We start from the raw sequence: 12,923 nt of genomic DNA, 5'->3' as shown, positions 1-12,923 counted from the left end.
AGATATTTTCGTAACAGTCCAGTAAAGAGAACTAAGGACCTGAAGTAGAGCAGTAGCTGTGAAATAGGAAAAGGTTATAATCCTCCAAAGCTGAGACCCCGAGTCCCCCAAGACACCATATGTGACATAGAAGTTTAAATTAAATCAAATGTTTATCATTATAGTAAACTTACCTTATCAATTAATTGGTAATACTCTAAGTATTTTGGACAGGGTTCCACTTTATTAAAGATAGAGTTTGTTGCTGGATGTGATCACAGCAATGGTTCCTTGAAAGAGTGACTATAGCACCATGAGATGACTTAAAGGGAGTGACCTTGACCTGCAGTCAGCAGACATAACCTGGTTCCTGCTTCTTCCCATTATTAGGTGTGTGGCTGGGGATGAATGTGACTTAACTTCTCAGAGCCTACATGGCCTCTTCTGTGAAATGGGAATCATAAGATCCCAAATTCAGAGTGTTCTTTTGAAAATTTAAGTAGATAGTATGCATGTTATCACCCTAGAAACATTTTTTAATAGGATCTTGCCATTAGGGCTGAGACTGGACACTGGAAATTTTGACTCAGTTAAGTTACAGAAAGCTATTCTAGTAAAATAATAATAACAATAACTAGGGTTTAATGAACACCTACTATATGCCATCAACTGAGATAAGGGTTTTACATACGTTAGCTCACTTAGTCCTCATAACAATCCTGGGAGTTAGGCAGGGATGGAAAGCAAAATATTGAACAACTAGTATGGCTAAAGCATGGACTAATCAGAAGAGGCCAGGGAAGCCAATCAGAATGGATGTTAACCATAAACAACCAGTATAGCTATATGGGTACATCCTGACTAAGCTCTGGAATTAGGCTCCTACTTTACCAATGAGGAAACTGGAGCTTCATTACCCAAACTCCTCATTACGGAGTTTGGGTAATTGCCCGAAATCACACAGCTCGTCGGTGGCAGAATAAGGAAACCAATCCAAAAGCATCTGACGCCAAAGCCATTGGTCTTAACAATTACAGCATCCTACCTCCTAGCTCCAGATTTCTGCAGTTGTTTCTGATGCCTGAAATCTGCCATTGATACCCAAAGGATCAAAGTATAGCCTAGGAGGTCTCACATACATCCTTAATAAGTTAGCAGAACTGACATTGAGAGGGAAGAAAAGTCAGTAAACTTCTGACAGTAACAAGATCATAAGCCTTAATCAAGCCTCTTAGTAAATTTATTCCATCAAAAAAAAAAACTTGATTTTAGAAACATGATATTAGCTAGATGAATGGCAAAAAAAGTGATTGAATATAACTTTATTTCTAATAAAGCATTTAATAGCATCTCATGGATGTCTGTTCATAAAATTTAATTAATTAAAATAGGCTTAGATAATAATTCCATTACATAGATTGAAAAGGGGCTGCAGGTGGCTCCGCTTCACATGCCCTGGCTCTATTTTGGAAAGACTTGAGAGCTGAGGAGACACTAGAGCTGACGGTGGGCTGTGTTATATGCAGTATCTTTATTAATAATCTCCAAAGGCTCCCTTGATGAACCTTAATGAAAATTACAGAGCCTGGTCTTTTCAGCACAGTTGCTAAAACGACATGGAATGACACCAGAATGTCAAGCAGGAACTGGCTCGTCCCTGATGGTTAATTGGAACAAAGGTCTTAATCCTTGTGACGGGGTTGCCCTGCCAAGCAACATGGCAGGATGAGGAATGAAAAGCATTCCTCACTGGAGGCAAGAGTGCCCAAGCCCCCTGCATGCCTCGCGGCATCTGTTCCTCCTTCTCTCTCCCTCCTGTAGTTCCTTTTGGCTTTGTCTCCCTCTCTCCCTTGCTTCTCTCTCTCTTGTCTCTTTCCTCCTCAAACCCCCTTTCTCACCTTGTTCTGAAAAGTCCCTGACAACAGCATCCATAAGGCTGCACTTCTCTTTGAAATGCATCAGAGTTGTCTTTAACATGAACAAGTATTCTTTTTGCAAAATTATTGACAATGGTGAAGGCTGAAACTATCTGGTAACAATAGCTGATAAAGCTAATGTTGATTGAATGCTCACCATGTGCCAGACACTATACTAAATAACCTTCCTGACTCACCTCACCTAATACTGACCACGGCCCTGAGAGGAAAATACTATTACCTTCCCCGATTTTCAGACGAGGAACTTGAAATTCTTATAGGATAAATAACTTCCGGCCAATGACACGCAGCCTAGGCAGGAGCGCAAAGACCCTAAGGCCTGCTCGTCTGACTCCCTAAATGTCTAAAGGCAGGGAAATGGTTAGATGAAGTTTTGCATATTACAAAATAGGGAAATGGGTAACCATTAAGTACCATGACTTACGTTAATATTCAATGGCATAAGAAAATGCTTGTGAGTTTAAAGAAGTACGCATTGCAGAGTACGAACACACACACACACACACACACCATTTAGGGCAATCTTAGTTTTTTAAAAATCTACTTTTACAGAGAGAGAAAGACATAGAGCTCAGTGTGGGAAAGGGTGGCTGGATTGCTTCTCTTGCTTTTCTCCATGCAGTCCACACTGTTTTTGAACAGGAATCCTGCTCCACGTTTTCCCATTACCTTTCCACCCCCAAAAGCAGGAGGGTGATGCTGAAGGGAGTGCAAGCAGCAGGAAGGTATCCAAAGAGCTCTCAGCTTGCAGTCTGGCATTGTGAGGGCCGATCAGGACCCATTACTTCCTGACCTTGAGCGAGTGACTTAACCTCTCTCCGCTCCCACCTCCTTAGCTGTAAAATGGGGGGAAACCGTCCTAATGCAATCTCCATAAATACAGGAACTGATTTTCTGATTTGTCTGTTTCGTTCCCTGCTTATATCTGCAGAGGACTTCAAGAGATGCTTGTTGAATAAATGAACAGATGAGATAAATGGACTGTATATGTAGCATAGGGTGAGAATGAAACGACATCTTTTATGAAGATAAAAGGCCAACACAGAAGACATAATATTTACATCTTAACTCTCTTGGAGCCTCAGTTCCCTCATCTGTAAAATGGAAATTTATAATGCTGATAGATATCTACCTATCAGAACTGTTGTGGGCACCAGAATGAAGTACTTTGTGAAACTGCAACTTCCATGCTAGGATAAGACACGGTAGCTTTCCAACTTTTTAGAGGCAGATGGGCCCCATGGTTTGTAAGGCAGGCTGACTCTGAAGTCCAGTAAAGGCTATAGGATAGATCATGGTTGAAGGCAAAGTCAGGCTGCATGGCCACCGTGCTGGCAGCTCCCACCCCAACAGTGAGTGACCCCTGAGGTACCCTCAGTGAACTCTGGAATCTACAGAAGGGAGCTTGCTATAGTCTGCTGACTTTTGGAATTAGCTGGCAGAGACTGTGTCATCCATCTATTGGGCAGAGCCAGATCAAACCCCAGTGGTTCATGTACCCCTAAGCATGGCTCCTTTTTCAACATAAACCATTCAGGGTAGAGGAAATGGACCACTACATTTAGGCTCAAACACCTGGGGTGAAATTCCAACTATTCCACCTCTATTTGTGTGACCTAAAGAAAGGAACTTCTTGGAACTCAGTTTCCTAATTTAGAAAATGGTACTGGTAATGGTACCCAGGGTTATTGTAAAGATAAGACTTGACACTTGCACAGAACACCCTGCACAGTGACCGTAGTTGACCTCCATAACTAACTCCCTTGTTTTTCCATTTTTCTCAGAATGTCCAAGGGCACTGTCATCTAGGGAGCCGAGGACCAATCACTCAGTTCTTACTACACTGTAAATTAGTTCATCCTTTTTGAACCAATATGTGTCTAGGAACTGCCCAGTTGGTATATGAAATGGGTTGGTTGAAGCTATTTAGATGTAAATAGAGCAAATGCAGGCACAATTTTAGCAGGAAAGGGTAGTGTGATCAATTCATAATTTTTCTTGGTCTGATTCAACCTGTATATAGTTGTATAATTACAAATTGTTAATTTTGTTAATTACTAACAAAAATTAGTAGTAGCCACTATTTTTGAGTGTTCAAACTGCACCAGGTTAAGTGCTTTATATACATGATTTTATAAACTATCCTAACGACTCTGCAAAAATCTAGTTCTCTTTCCCATTGCACCTAAGAAAACTGGGACTCAGAGACTAATGCAACTAGCGTGAGTCCCACAGGTAGTAAGTTGAGATACCTAACTTCACATCCAGGCCTGCTTTAATGCAGACTCCATGCCCCTTGGTGGTGTTGAGAGTCACTTGCTTTGAGAAGCCCATATCATTCCCATTTTACAGAGGAGAATTTACTTCTTTTGCTCCAGTTTCCACAGCCAACAAGGGGTAGATGCAGCATTAGAACTCCAGTCTCTGCTCCCAAAGCTGAGGAGTTGGATGTACTTCACCCACAGTACCAATCTGCCACTCTGCTGAAGTTTGTCTCTCTATTCATCCATTTATTTAACGGTGGAGAAAGTCTAATCTACAGATCAATGATGGCTGTCATTTCTCCAGCACCATCGATGGATTGGTTAATTGGCTAAAAAATGAACCATTTGAAGCATTTCAACTGAAAGAACATTTCCGAGGTTCTTCATCTGTTATCATATACCAAACACTCGTCTTTAATAGTTCAATTAAAGGAAATGACATCATCGCTCTTATGCTGGTAAACTCTTGCGTTATTGGTACCCAGCTTGATCTAGAGCTACAAAAAATAATAATAACTATTAAGTGGAGTCTTTATTGAAAATAAATCTTAGCTAGAAGCCCTCTGTGAAAACAGATGAGAGCAAAGCTGCTTTAATTGAAAGGGGAAGATGTAGAGGGTCTCCCCGCTCCCCAACTGGCGGGGCCAAACACACCTCCGTGGTTCCCCTGGGACTCTTAGAAGCATCTTGGGACAACAAGGGGCTGTAGAGCAAGAAAGGTTTTGAGCTTTGTCCATGAATTCAACAAATACTTCTGAGCACTACATGCTGAGTGCTGTGCTAAGTGTGGGCACGTGGAAATGAAAGATGGTACCCCTGCCCTCCGGAAGCTCAGAGTTTGTGGAGAAAAAGAGCGGGTGCAGATGTTTATAAGACGAGTGATCTATAGGCATTTTTTTTTTTTCTTTACTTGCGACTGACGAGGCACAGCAAAGCAACGGTGGGGCTCTACTTTGGAAAAATTGAAAAGGGACCCGTAACTCAGAGCAGAATTTCCTCCATTTTAGCTTCAAGAATGCTCAAAGGCCCCCTCCCCCCTCAAGAACAGATCTTGAAACACATGGAATGTGTTTGTAGTTCTATGCAACCACTGGGTAGCCTTTCCAAAGAGGATCGCTGTCTGTAAATTATTCATGACTTCTCCGTCATTTCATTCTTCTCTTTTATTAAGTCAAATCCCAGACACAACAAAAAGAAAAACAGTGCAATGAAAAAGTTTGTCTTCTTATAATTTTTGTTTTGTAGAAGAAAATAAAAAATCTAAATGTCTTTTCATTAAGATGTTCCAGTGCGTTCCCTGTACGGTGCTAATTGCCTAATGGCATTAGCATGGTGTGCTGTTTAATAGACCCTCACAATTAGCTGGCAAAGCACTTTAACAGCCATTATCTCCTTTGGGGCTCACAAAGGCTCTGTGAGTGAAACAATCAGCTAGAGCTTTATTCTACAACCATTGAAACTCTGGATAAGATTCAGCTATTTGCCCAGAATCACACACCACATACAGTGTCTATGTTGCAAGGAGTCTGAGGTTTGAAAAACAGCAGCTCCAGTTTAGCCTTAGAATCATGCTTACCAGCTATGTGGCCACAAGAAAATAGGTTAACTTTCCTGCAGTTCCTTCATATGTGATAAGCAACCAGGTAGTCCTTAGTATGTGCCAGAGACTGTTCTCAACTCTCTGCATATCTTTATTCACTTAACCCTGACAATGCTATTATCGCTCCCATTTTATAGATAGAAGTTAAGTAACGTGCCTAAGGTCGTGCAGCTAGTAAGTGGCAGAGCAAGATATAAACTCACGTAGTCTGGCACTGGAGTCCTTATTACACCCTCTACTACAGTGATGCTGGGCACACTTTAAAACTAAAATTGTTTGACTTTTTTTTTTTTTTTTTTTTGCGGTACGCGGGCCTCTCACCGCTGCGGCCCCTCCCGTTGCGGAGCACAGGCTCCGGACGCGCAGGCTCAGCGGCCATGGCTCACGGGCCCAGCCGCTCCGTGGCATGTGGGATCTTCCCGGAGCGGGGCACGAACCCGTGTCCCCTGCGTCAGCAGGCGGACTCTCAACCACTGCCCCACCAGGGAAGCCCCTGTTTGAAATATTTTGAAAATGAAGAAGGAATGTGTGTGCCCAGAGGAAACTCCTGATGGTAGAAATCTTCCTGTTTTCTCAAGCTGCCTCCTCCCCCATGCTTACAGTCAGAGGTCAGTCTGACACAGACCCTGTAAGGTGGCTAAAGTCAACCCATATATCAAATTTTGGTAAAGATAAAACACAAAAGCTATGGATGGAAGTTGTATCACTGTCTTCCTGCTTCCCAGCCGTTGACCTGGCTCAGCCGTGGGATGTGAGACCACCACTCCAGAGACCACTGCTCTCAGGAGTCAGGAGGTCAGGAAAGAGTTTCAGACAAGGCAGTGATGGAGTGACAAGGTCACTTTTGTGTTTGTGATAGCCATGTAGAACATGATAGAACATGAGCTGGAAGGTGGTCAGGCTGAGGCAGGGAGCCCAGACTGAAGCCTGATGGTGGCCTGAACTAGAGTGTTGGTATGAGGAATGGAGAGAAGAAAATGGAATAAAAATTAAAATATTTAGGTTGGAAATGGAGTGTGCAATGAAGTGCAGAACCTATAATCTATCCCAGGTTTGTACAGTAGTGAGTGGAGAGAGAGATTGATGCCATTCCCTGAGACGGAAGTTATATAGGATGAGCAGGTTTGGGGAGAAGGGTGATAAGGGCCCTTAAACGTTCAGACAAAAGACTAGTAGAGTTTGGAGGAGGAAGGGTATCTTTCTGTTATCAGGAAATCCAAGTAGGCTTCATGGAAGAGGTGGCATATGAATGGACAGGAGTTGAACTTATGGAGTAGGCAAGACCCAGGCTGCCACCCAGGCCAAGGGTGCCTACACTGGCCTTTTACATGTGTCTCTGCATTCACCTATGTCAACAGGTATGTGCGGTCAAGGACGAAGCATGACGTTGACATGCGGATTGGAATCCACTCGGGCTCAGTGCTATGTGGCGTGTTGGGTCTACGAAAGTGGCAGTTTGATGTCTGGTCTTGGGATGTGGATATTGCAAACAAACTTGAATCTGGAGGAATCCCTGGGTAAGCCAAAGCAAAACCCTCTTCTTGCTTAACACTTATCATTTGCTCACTTTGTGACAGTGGGTTTCCCATGTGCAGAATTCAGAAGTATATGTCCAAGAAGCAATTATTTTGGAGGTGACAGAACATTAAAACATCATGCGAATATTGGCCTCAAAACTTTAGTGACATTTGTCATAGGCAATGAGGACGGCGAGATGACACTCAGGTGTTCAGGACCTAGCCCTGCAAAGCGTTGGTTTTCAGATTTGATTTTACATTGGAACCAGAAGAGGAGCATTTTAAAAATCCTGGTGTTCCTAAAAAAAAAAAAATCCTGGTTTTCCAGACCCCAGACCAGTTCATGTAAAGCAAAATCTGTACAGAATCTATTTTAAGTTCTTAAAGCAATTCTCATGGGCAGCCAGGGTTAAGACTTACAGACCTGCTATATGACCTTACCCTTCCTTTGAAAACTCAGACATATCTTTGAACTTTCCATGATTTGAAATTGTTTGGCTTTTTATTTTTCTGCTTTTATAATGTCTGTAATTTCCCCTTCCTATCAATCACTATTTGTAGGAAAAAAACTCAGATTACTTTCCCTTTCAATGAGCGAGATAGCCCCCAATTCTAAAAACATCTTGAGTAGTGCTAAATACCATGAATACATCATATCATTTGATCTCACAACACCCCACGTAGTAAATCGTGGCTTCCTTGTTTTAATGGGGAGACAGGCTCGAAGAAATTAAATCTCTCACATAAACGCAGCTATTAAGTGCCTCACTACCCATCACTGTCTTCCATTGTTAATTTATCAGTCCAGTTTGCTCAAGATTGTCCTTTTATTATGAGTCTCCAGTCCCTCTGTGTCCCCAGTGCCTAGCGTGCTGTATAGAACCTAGGAAGAAGGAGGGAGGCGTCCAACGCCACGGCATAATGATTGATAGTCTGTAACCCGCAGTCATGCAGAACCCATACATAGTTTGTTAAACCATCAGTAGCTACGCCCTACCCTCAGAGTTTCTGATCGCTGTGTCTGGGATGGGAACCGAGAATATGCCTCCCTAACAAGTTCCCAGGTGACGCTGACGCTGCTGGCCTTGGTACCTCATTTTGAGGACCACTGTTCTCAACCTTTAGTTAAATGAAACAATGTATATAAAGTCCTTTGCTCAGGAAATAGCTGTGGTTGTAGTAATGACCCTATGATGTAGCTGTAGGGTCTTGGAAAGACTCTGAAAGTGTATGTTTTTGTCTCAATCCAGCACTGCCATCTACCACTGATGGGACTTTGGTCTAGTTACTCACTGCCTCTGAGCCAGTTTCACTGTCAGCAAAGTGAGGGGAAAAAAACCGCCTTATCACCTATAGTTGTTGGAAGAATGGAAATTATATGAGATGATCCATGGAACAAAGCACATAGAATACATTTGGCTACAAAGTAACATTTACACAAAATAAGTGTTGCCCAACTGTTAGATCTTATTTACTATCATGACTATTATTGGTATATCCTGGCATTTAAAATTATCAGAAAGTTTCAGATTTACCTGACATTCAATATATGAGAATATTGTCTGAGAACTGACTCATTTCCTTAGAGGGAAATGTAATCCCCAGACACTCAGCTGCAAATGTATTACTCCAAAGCTCAAGGTGAAAATGAACACCTAAAATCCAGTTTCTATCAAAGCATTTAAATATTGATTAGAACTTCAGCAGAAGGATAAGGATGTCTTTCAATATGGAAAACATAATATCGATTTAGGATATGCACATATTAGTCCCCCAAGTGTTGACAGCAGAATAATAAAATGTAGGATCTAGAGAAAATACCAAGTGGGGTGGTATTTCACTTGATTATTTTAAAAGAAAATCAGCCATTAGACTTTACGAAACACGACCAGGAGTTTCATTTTGCCTGGGAGAAAAAGACAGCTTTCAAGCATCCAGCTCTGAGCGTGATCTGAGAAAGACTGGGACATCTATTCATTTCATGGAAGGTCAAACATCTTTTCTATTCTTCTAGGTCAACACTACTGAGTTCCTATGTATTGACAAAATTTATCATGAGAATATCTTGTAATTAGCACTTTTCTCAAGAGAGCTCAAAACATCTTTCACATGCTTTTATTTTTAATACAGGCGTACCTTGGAGATATTGCAAATTGTTCCAGACCACCACAATAAAGCAAATATTGCAGTAAAGCGAGTCACACGAATTTTTGGTTTCCCAGTGTATATAAGTTATGTTAACACTATACCATAGTCTGTTACGTGTGCAATAACATTATGTCTAAAGAAATCAATATACATACCTCAATTAAAAAATACTTTATTGCTAAAAAATGCTAACCATCATCTGAGCCTTCAGCTAGTTGTAATCTTTTTGCAACAGTAACATCAGAAATCACTGATCACAGATCATCATAGCAAATACAGTGAAAAAGTCTGAAATATTTTGAGAATTACCAAAATGTGACACAGGGACATGAAGTGAACAAACGCTCTTGCAAAGACAGACTCGCTCAACTCAGGGTTGCCACAAACCTTCAATTTGGAAAAAATGAAGTATCTGTGCAGTACAAAAAAGGGAAGCCCAATAAAACGAGGTATGCCTGTATCTTACCTCACGTTTGAAATCAATGTCTATATACAAGGATACTTATTTGGAAAACATGCAGAATGTGCCTTAAATGAACAGAAATGCATTGTTTGTGGTTTCTGTTTCTTTACATGTCCTTTGCAGTGGATTATTCTCTTGTAAGAAAGAACTTAGCAGGATGAGTAAGGGGGGTAACAGGAGAAGTCGAGGCAGCACTGAAGAAAATGCATTTGGAAACATCACTTGAAAAAAATTGTTTCCTTGGATACATTGTTTCTAGAATCCAAAAGCCAAGCAAAGTCTTAAGTATCTACCTTATTCATTCATTCATTCATTTAAAAGAGCACTAAAGTCAGCCTAGGGAAATGAATTTGTACTGAATCAGGGAGTAGGAAATTGTGTGGAAAACACAGCATGAGCATTCTAAGCAGGAAGAATGGCTTGTTCTGAGTTTAGTAGGTGTGAAGTAGCACCTTGATTTTGACGACATGCCAATTACTTGATTAGCTGGAGAGAGTGTCAGAGAATGAGCCTTGAAGTCGCAGGGCCCAGAAAGTGGAGGTCTTAGAGACCTTGTTCAGAATTTAAAGTGTACCCTATAAGCCTTGAGGAGGCATGGAATAAACAACAGGAATAAGATAATGGCATTTTAAAAAATAATCCTAATAATTTAAGGGTTTGTTCTTGTAGCATGTGCAGTGCACCATGCACTGTTTTAACTACTTTACACGAATCAACTCTTATAATACTCATGAAGACCCTGAAAAATGGGTACTATTATTTTTCCCATTGTTATGGGTGAGATAACAGACTCATAGAAAGCTTAAATAACTTGCCCAAGATCTCTCAGCTAGCAAGTGGCAGAGCTAGGGTTTCAATCCAGGGAGTGTGGCCAAAGGATCCGTGCTTGTAACCACCGAGCTAGTCTACCCAGACCACAATGCACCACAATAAGTAGTCTGAGTTAGGCAGTTATGAGAACAGAAAAACTCTTGCCCAGAAGGATTTACCATGTGACATTCCCACAATTCACATCTGATCTTTAAGGCTCTTGATGTCATCTGTTGTTTTGCTAAAAAAGAAATGTGAATCTTGAACTATGATGGCTGATATGAGTCTCTTACCTTGTGAGTGAGCCTAGCCAGCTGCCAGCCTGCACGTATCCACAGCTGTGTTCTCTTCTGCTTTCCATATACACATTACAAGGGAAATTACATCTTACAGTGGTTTTCCTAAAGGACCCTCCATGTAGCCCTGTGGACTTATAAGACCTGCCTTTGTTCTTAAGAAGATTATAGACAAGTTGAAGAAATAAGGCACAAATATGTGAAAATTGAAAAGGTAGGAAAAGTTCCAAAACAGTAAGCACTACATTTGCATGGTGATAGGACAAGAATTGCCGTTGAGTTCAGAAACATTTATGGAACTTGTTTTTCCAAAATAGTCAACATGACTGAAAAAATCACTGATTCTTAAAAGTTGCTGGGATCAGGCTGACAGAAGAAAAACCAAAGGAAGTGCTTAAATGTGGCTCAATGGGGCTGCGATTTATCAGAGTCTACAGCGACCCTTGGGGTGAAGTTGGTGATAGATACCTGCTCATTGATTTCTGCTTATACTTTTGTTTTCTTTTATTCTTTCTACTTTTTCAGGGGAACAGATACTGTCCTTGAGGACATGTCCTCACAGCACCCATGCACAGCCCTGATGTTGGGTTTGCACAGGACCGAAAACAGAGGGCCTTTGCAAGCCACGTCAGGTGTATAACAACTTATGCTTTGTCCACACAGGAGGATTCACATTTCCAAAGCCACGCTGGACTGCCTCAACGGTGACTATAATGTGGAAGAGGGTCATGGTAAAGAGAGGAACGAATTCTTGAGGAAGCATAATATAGAGACCTATTTAATTAAGCAGCCTGAGGAGAGTCTGCTGTCTTTGCCTGAAGACATCGTCAAGGAATCCGTGAGCTCCTCAGACAGCAGAAACAGTGGGGCGACATTCACAGAAGGATCCTGGAGCCCCGAACTGCCCTTTGATAACATAGTGGGGAAACAGAACGTAAGTCCCGGCTTGCTTCTTGTGAATGCATGTGCACCTCCAACCCAGTTGCCTCAGAGAAGACCAATTCATCTTTAACCCTTTCTCTGCTGAGTGCCTTAATCGTAATTGATCAAATGTATCACCTCAGGACAGAATTAACCTACGTATGTCATTTCAGGAAATGCCAGAAATACCAGAGGGTTCCCACCACCGTCTCCTTTTTTTTTTTTTTTTTTTTTTTTGACCTAGCTAAAAATAAATGTCACGTGAAGCTGAATTATAATTTTACCAAAATTAATTACTCATGTTGGAAAGGATAAACCTCATCTTATTAAACTAACAACAAAGGGGGAAGGGCAAGTCCATGCGAATGTAATTTTTTTAGGTAGTTGGCTGGCTAGGAGTACCGAGGTGCCCTCTGAAATTTAAAATCAGGAGGGCATTGTTGATTTGGAAATATAAAAGATGCAAGCGAGGTAAGGATGAGGGCATTTGAGAGTAGTAAGCAATTTCAAAGCCACCCACATAATGCTATTCTTATGTAGTGTGGATTTGCATCTTCCATGAGGGATAAAGCAACAAAGTCAGTACATCAGGTGTAAGTTATCAGTCATCAAATTATTTTTAAAAGTATATGTTCAAATACCAGAATCACACTAAACCCAGTGAGCTGCTCTGACACTGAGAGGCACCAGAGAACTGAAGTTGATCAAGGGAGAACCAGAGTGGATTCAGAGATGCTCCCCTCTCCAGAATGCTTGTTCAGAGCATGGGCAAAATCACCTGCTCTAACAGGTTTTCCCTTCCCTTCCCTTAGGCCAGGCACATATAGTTGAACTCATGTAAGTTGTGTGACTTCATTGTGCTTTTTTAAAGAAACTAACCCAAGAAAAGCCACTATATAAGGCTTGTAAACAGCTTCTGACATTCTCCCGAGCCAAGGAAGAGCTGACAGTACTATGAAATAAATAGACCAAATTGATAGTGTCTGGA

The 12,923-nt window shown here is 41.4% G+C and overlaps 1 protein-coding gene across 1 annotated transcript in view; it reads left to right on the top strand.

Moving 5' to 3' along the window:
- ADCY8 (adenylate cyclase 8) overlaps positions 1-12,923 on the top strand; it is a 220,823-nt gene that overhangs the window by 97,596 nt on the left and 110,304 nt on the right. Inside the window, exons 6-7 of the mRNA XM_065895688.1 lie at positions 7,139-7,297; positions 11,678-11,948. Of these exons, the coding sequence (XP_065751760.1) occupies positions 7,139-7,297; positions 11,678-11,948 (430 nt within the window). The remainder of the gene's footprint in view (positions 1-7,138; positions 7,298-11,677; positions 11,949-12,923) is intronic.

This window comes from Phocoena phocoena, chromosome 17 (genome assembly GCF_963924675.1).
Source record: "Phocoena phocoena chromosome 17, mPhoPho1.1, whole genome shotgun sequence".
In the NCBI taxonomy this organism is placed as follows: domain Eukaryota; kingdom Metazoa; phylum Chordata; class Mammalia; order Artiodactyla; family Phocoenidae; genus Phocoena; species Phocoena phocoena.
Note: the sequence above shows the minus strand (reverse complement) of the source record. Positions and strands in the feature narration are given on the sequence as shown.